A 6871-nucleotide genomic window follows, 5' to 3' on the forward strand; every position below is an offset into this window, starting at 1 on the left:
CTCCATGGCTGCAGAGATAAAAGAAGCATAGTTTCAGATAGCAGATGCAAATAAAGTAATTCATGAGAAACTATGTACTTCCTTTTTTCTTTACTCTGGATTAACAGATTTCAAACCTGTATCTTCTACTCTACAAAAAAGTGAAAAAGGAGAGAGGAAAAAAAAATCCAACAAGAAAGCAAGTATTTTAAGAACTCAGACCTATAAGAAAATGTTATACCCATAGATTTATTTGATTTACTTGCACACAGTAGGATGTTACAAAAATCATCAAATATTTAGAGATTTTAGCTTTAAAAAAATACATACATTTCCAACATCAGATTGAATCTTCAAATTCAACAGGGTTAATCAAACACCAACATACTGAATATCAAAATGAAAAGTCAATATTGTTAAAGTATGACCTTATGAAGGGTAACATACCTAGCTGTCTTAATTATTTGCAGAATGTTCAAAGCTCTGTTTTAGCAAAAGGACATATAAACCCAGACCTGATGTTTGAAAGATTACTAGCATGAACTTTTATAAATTACCATTTAAAAATCATATCATTTTAGTTTGATGTTGAAATCTGATGAAACAGAGAATATATAAAAGAATAATGCAATATTATTTCCACTTTAATGACCCTAAAAATTGCAATTAGCTGCTAGTTGACTGGGGATTGTTAATATATATATATATATATACACACACATATATATACACACATATATATATAATAGAAATATTTTTTCTGGAAATCATTGTACAGGCAATACCTAACTCTGTAAGGTACACAGTGTGCCTCCCTTCCATGAGCTAGAGAAGCCCCAGTGATCACACCTGCACCACTGCAGCCTTCCTTCCAGCAAGGCCCCGCTGCTGCCACACAGACCCAAGGGAATCTCGTTCGACATTCCCGGTCAAGGTTCGGATGCTCCAACTACTGCAGTCACACATAGTAAACACAGCTGTCACAGCATTTTCAGCATACAGGAAGACAAGACAGCAGAGCAGTTTGCTAAAAACTCATTGACCATTGACATTGACCAAATCAGCACCAGGGAACTGTATGAGACTCTCAGGCACTTCCTAGAACTGAGAAGAAAAAACCAAATGGAGAAGGATGGGGTAAACACTTCCCTATGGGAAGAAAGGAATACATCTCAAAAGAATAAAATCTATGAAACCAGATAGTTACATTTGTTTCAAGAAATATACTGCAGCAAGATAACAATGAAAGGTAGATTACCTTTATTCATACACTGCTAAGTCCCAAGACATGAGACTTCAATCTTTACAAATCTTAGCATTTCTAAGCAAGAATAATATTTCTTAGAGGTCTTCTAAAGGCTTTAACTTCTACTAAAAAAACCTTGGACCTGTGACATGCATAAATGTGTCATATATTGTATTTAAAAAATAATTTAATCAATTCTGATTTAGTCACCTGAATTTCACAGAATTTTCTCCAGCTCCTGAATTACAAAAAAAAGGCTGAATGGAGCCAAACTGAAGTAGATCAGAGACCCAGAGAATGACACGGGACTGAAGAGCAAAGAGCAGTTATCTACCAAAGCGTTTCAGAAAAAAAAAACAAAAACAGAAAAAACAAAAACAAAACCCAAACCACAACAAATGCATTTCCCCACAGCATTCCTACAACTGATCACTAGCCTAGCATTCAAGAGCTTCCCAGGACAAAAATCATTTATTGCAACTTCAAATTTGGCAAGCCTTAACAGATGTTATTTCCTAGACTTTCTCATATATGTTTAGGTACTTTTCACCCTCTGTCCCTACACAAAGGAATTTTAAAGCTTTCAGTGTCTTTTCATATTAAAGTTTCACTCTCATCTGAGTTAATCCCATATCTAAATCTTCTAAATAATGACTATAGCAATGAGACTCCTAAAGCTGCAATGGTAGTTGATACAATGGTATGTCACTGCTTCACAAAAGACACAAAATTTTCTATATATCCTTATGCAGACTCTTTTGCATTTTTACTAAATTTAACCTGAGTTGTCACCAATGACAGGATATTTTCCTAAAAGAATACAAATCACTGCACTCTAAGCTATTCTGTAAAAGATATTTTAAAAATTCCATCTAATGTACACTACTCTTAATTTGTTAAAAATAAAAGCCACAGGCCTTTATGCTATCGATCCATTTAGCTTCATATCACGTGCTTTGTATTGTTCAGTATCTTCTGATCCTTACTAAAAGTGGCATTATACTAATTTAAATATTTTTAGACTATATGGTGCCTGACTTACACCTTGGAGGATGCAAACTCAGTCTTGTACCATAATTAAATTTTTAAGATTTCTCTTTGACTAGTAGACAGCCAGCAATCTATACATACAAGCACAAGCAGGCACCTCAATTCATGACTATTCTATTATTTTGGCTTACTGGAAAACTGCTGCTTTGGATGACTCGGTAAAATAGCAGGAAAATGAACTCCCTTTCCTCCCTTCAAGTCTTAACCATGAAATCAAGGCCATACCTGTTTATTGTTCTGTTTATTGTTGTTGACCAAAGACTAAAATGTACAGAGAAAAAAAAAAAAGAAAACTCTGGTCCAATATGCTTTGAAGGCCTACTGAAAGTATTCTAAATTAAAGAACAAGAGAAAATTCTCTCTCTTTTCCTGGGTGTGAAACTGCAGAAAATTCTCTTCCGGATAGCCTTTCAGTCTCCAGTGTGCAGAGGCTAAGAGCAATAAACAAAATAAATCACTTTTCCTTCAGGAAGATGCTGAACACAGCTGACCTGAGATTTCCTGCCCTATCCCCTCAGAGAGTCTGCTGGCAATAGCTAACACGCCTCCTCTGCACACATGGGAAACATGGCAATTATTATTCTGGGGGAATGATCACTGAGGACAAAATGATGTGCAGCACTTCACTGCTCAAGCTGTGGGATGGTGCCTGTATGAGAAGCCACCACAGGAAGCAGTCTGTCTTACATGGACACCTTAATTTTTTAAAATCTGGTTCTGAAGAATAGTCAGAGAAAAAACTGCAGAAGAAAGGGCATAGAATTTATGTTTTGGAAGCCACTTGAGGCAGCAGAGAAAGGATTAAGGCAAGGAAGTGATCACACCAGAAGACAGACTTTAAATAATCTGCTGTATACTTCTCGTGCTCTACAGTGGGAATATGTATGGAAATACCTTCCTCTTCTGGTCTAGAAAAAGGCCTTATTTTTGTATCTCATGCACCTAAGAATATCTGCACCTAAGAAAATCTTGTGGATGTATCCAAAACAGACAAGCTGAAGAGTATCGTTATGCCTTTCCCTAATTACACAGCCACTCACACGTTGTGTTCTCCCAAACTTGGAGAAACGATGCATGGGAGCTGTGCTTCAACAGCTGAGATACACACAATGAGGGGGGAGGATGGACATGAAAACATCCCCAGCCAATTCAGTCTGTCCTACAGCCAGTAAACTGAAACCTTAGATTAGATAAGAATGTCTGCTTGGCATAGCTTATGGCTTGCAACTTACAGAAGTCATCCAATTATTAAGAAAGCTGAAGAAAAAAATGTTGTAAATCAATTGCAAGCAACATAAATGGAAAATTTAGAACAGATCAGATCAAAATCATTCAGAGTGTTTTGCAGACAAAAGCAAAACTAGAAATACTCAACATACTTTAGCCAGGAAATCTGAATTCAGAGAGGTACTTAGTTTCTTTAGAATGTTTTTTCCTCTTATGTTTCCACTGAGCTAAAAACCAACACAGAGCAGCCACAGCTGGCCCAGTACAGCTAGTTAGGAAGAGTGGTACGCTCTGCGTGAGGCAAGGGGATGCATCTGACTTCTGAAGTCGCTTAGATAGCTACACAACTATTCTCCATTTCAAGTCTCAATAATTACTATGTTGCAGAAAATAACTCATGAAGCAGCAGATGGTGCAATATGGGAACACCTGCTCCTTTAAACACCAAAACAAAACAAGGGAGCAATAGCCGTTTTCCTTTGAAAAGAAAGAATCCAGCTTTGGAGGACAAGATACATAAATACCAGCAGACAGTGGGCAGAACCCAAAATAATCCATTCAGCACTCTGTGCTAAACACGGAATGCAGTTGCCCTTGACCCAGCCCTGTTCACGTGTTGATAAACTGTCAGAAGCAACACACGCATTCACAGGGCGGAAGCACCAAAAGATACTCCAGACCAAGCTTCTTTTTTCAAGGATAGCTTGATGACAATGACTTAGATTTTTACAAACAAGTGCAACTAACAGATAGCTTGGAATGGTTAACTAGGTTTGTTTTTGTTTCCCCTGGTTTTTTCATTAGGCAATTATGCCGTATAATCACAATTTCTAATTCACTGGTCAGGTTAAATGGCAGTTCACATGGAACTGCAGCAGCCCTTCAGGGCTTGTGTGTCCTCCTTTACCAACTAGCAAATCAAAAGTGTTTTAAATCTGGCTGTATAGAAGCTCCTTCACATCTATGCTAGTGAGCACTTACTACTGTAGCTCTTACCTTGAAAATGTACACAAATATAAATTGTTACTGTAAGAACGTAAGGGAAATTGACTCAGGAGTTACAGGCACCATTTGCGCTCGCCAGCCACTTTTATTCATGCGCAGCAACTTAGCACTTTGTGTATGCTAGAGAATAATTCACGTGGAAAGAACACCACTTTTTCGCCTCCTTCCACAGTTCCCAAAGCAATGCCACCGTCAGTCGGAAACGCCCGTGTCCCAGTACAAAAGCGCCGAGCGCAGCATCCCGCGCCGCGCCCGCGGGGTCCCGCAGCCCCCGGCACATCGCTGCGGTCTCGCCCCGCCGGCCCGCCATGCCGGGCGGGGGTCTCCCCCGCTCGCCGGCTGGGTTCTTCGCCGGGGCTGAGCCCCGAGTCCGCCTCCCACCCCGGCGGCCGGCTGGTCCCTCCAAATTCCCGGTCTTTCCCACGCCGGGACCCGCGGTTCCCGCTGACCCCTCCCTTCCCCCCTCCCGGCCGCCTCACCGATAAGGACGCGGAGGTGCTTGAGTCGGGTGAGTGGGTCCTTGCGGGTGTCCAGCACCTTCTGCGTGGATTTCCGCACGTCCCCGTGCGGCTTCTTGGAAAACATCCCGCCGGGCCCGGCCCCGGGCCCGGCCCCGGCGCCGAGCTCCAGAGGCGGACAGCGGCCTCCGGATCTGCCCGCTCTGGGGCCCCTACATAGCCAGAGGCGGCAGCGCCGCCGCCACCTCCGCCGCCTCCCGACTCCGACTGCGATGCGGCGAGGGCGGAGGGGCGCGGCGCGGAGCCAACTCCCCGCGGGCCGGGGGCCGGGCTGGGCCTGGACTCCCCCTTCTTCCTCCCTCGCTTTCCTCCCGCTGCTTCACGACAGCCGTCAGGTACGACCCCAGGCGTCCCCATGGCAACCGCGTCGCGACGTCACGGCGGCGTTACCCCGCGCACCTCCGAGGCGCGCCGGGCGGGGCCGCGCCGCGCGCTCCCCCGCAGCCCGGGCCGAGGATGGGGAGAGGCCCCGGAGCGGGACTGCTGGGGGCTCGCTGCAGCACCCCTGCGCAGCTCGGCAGCACTAACTGGGGCAGGAAACGGCACTTCTGCTGTTTGTAAGTGAAATGTAAAGTTATCCCATTGCACAGCTACGCTGGCTGTACAGAGAAACTGCAGGGTAAGGGGGCAATCCTGTGAGCAATAAGGAAATAAAATCCAGGTGGGGACCGTATTCATCACGGCAGCGACTCCAAACCTTTTACTCAAGCATTAGTTGTGCAACAAGCAACGATGTGTCTCATAGTTCCTCTTTCCACACTGATCCTCAAAGTGCTGCAACTCCTCACGCCGAGCTCCTGCCCAAATTGCTTCTCCCCGATTTCACTGCCTACGCCTTCAGCTGCGGTGCTGGCATCGAGACCGAACCATCAGGCACGAAGGTCTGAGGTATCCTCATTTCTTCTGCGCTCTGTTAGGATGGTCATGTCCTTTCTGCTCCTACAGCAAAGCCAAATGAGCTCAAGAGAACATGTTTGGCTCAGTCCCATGCACAACCTCACAGCAAGGCAAACAACAGCCAGGAAAATGGATGAGGTGCCATATCAACTCTTGCTGAGGATGGAATTACTAGTATTGAAAAAGTCCCAAGTTTCTCCTAAAAGTTTGCTTGCATTCATGAGATAGAGAATCCTTGGACTTTCCAATGGACATCTGCTGTAGTATCATTTAAGACTCTTTCCAGTGTCTCTTTACTTGGACATTTTTAAACAGACACTGGTACTCTGTTTTGGATTGAGGATCACTTCTGTGAGCTAAGAGTCTGATTGGAACAGCTGGAGTTTTTAATATTGGAAATATTTCATTATTTGAGACTTGTCCTAAAATTCCAAGAATTGTCAACATTTACAGACCTGTCACATAAATAATCCAAGTGTTTAAAATAATGACGGATAACAGTTAATGTCAGAAGCACAAGGGCAGTGGGAACAAAGCCAGCAGGGCATCAGTGAGGGACTCAGTGTTGTCTGCCTACTTATGTGGTCTGCCCCAAAGCATTTCAAATATTCTACCATCTCTGTAAATCAGATCTGAAGATCAGCATGTTGGGTACTAGCTAGTATTACAATTATTTAGTTTAGTATAACACAGTACATTTTAGCTCTCTAAGATCTAACAATGATACATTGATTTATGTACTTTGATTTCTAAATTTCATTAATTCTAAACACAATTCTGCATATTGAAAAACTTTGAGATATCTTTTCTTTGGATAATTTGCTTGCTTTTCTGTTAATTTTTAGATCTTTAACTCAAGATGAGATTAAAAATAATAGAGCAAGACATCACTAAAATATTAAATGACAGGAGGGAGTGGTGTTAACCAAGATAATAATGGCTTCTATAG

The 6871-nt window shown here is 42.8% G+C and overlaps 1 protein-coding gene across 12 annotated transcripts in view; it reads right to left on the bottom strand.

The window, feature by feature from the left end:
• RALGAPA1 (Ral GTPase activating protein catalytic subunit alpha 1) overlaps nucleotides 1-5352 on the bottom strand; it is a 130612-nt gene extending 125260 nt beyond the window's left edge. For all 12 annotated transcript variants that reach the window (XR_005955485.1, XR_005955484.1, XR_005955479.1 and 9 more), the window contains exon 1: nucleotides 4987-5352. Coding sequence is in view for 4 of the 12 variants with exons in the window: in XM_041471840.1 (XP_041327774.1) it covers nucleotides 4987-5092 (106 nt within the window). In the remaining 8 variants the exon portion in view is untranslated. The remainder of the gene's footprint in view (nucleotides 1-4986) is intronic.
• Nucleotides 5353-6871: the final 1519 nt, after the last annotated feature.

This window comes from Pyrgilauda ruficollis, unplaced genomic scaffold (genome assembly GCF_017590135.1).
Source record: "Pyrgilauda ruficollis isolate IOZ18807 unplaced genomic scaffold, ASM1759013v1 scaffold28, whole genome shotgun sequence".
Lineage (NCBI taxonomy): Eukaryota > Metazoa > Chordata > Aves > Passeriformes > Passeridae > Pyrgilauda > Pyrgilauda ruficollis.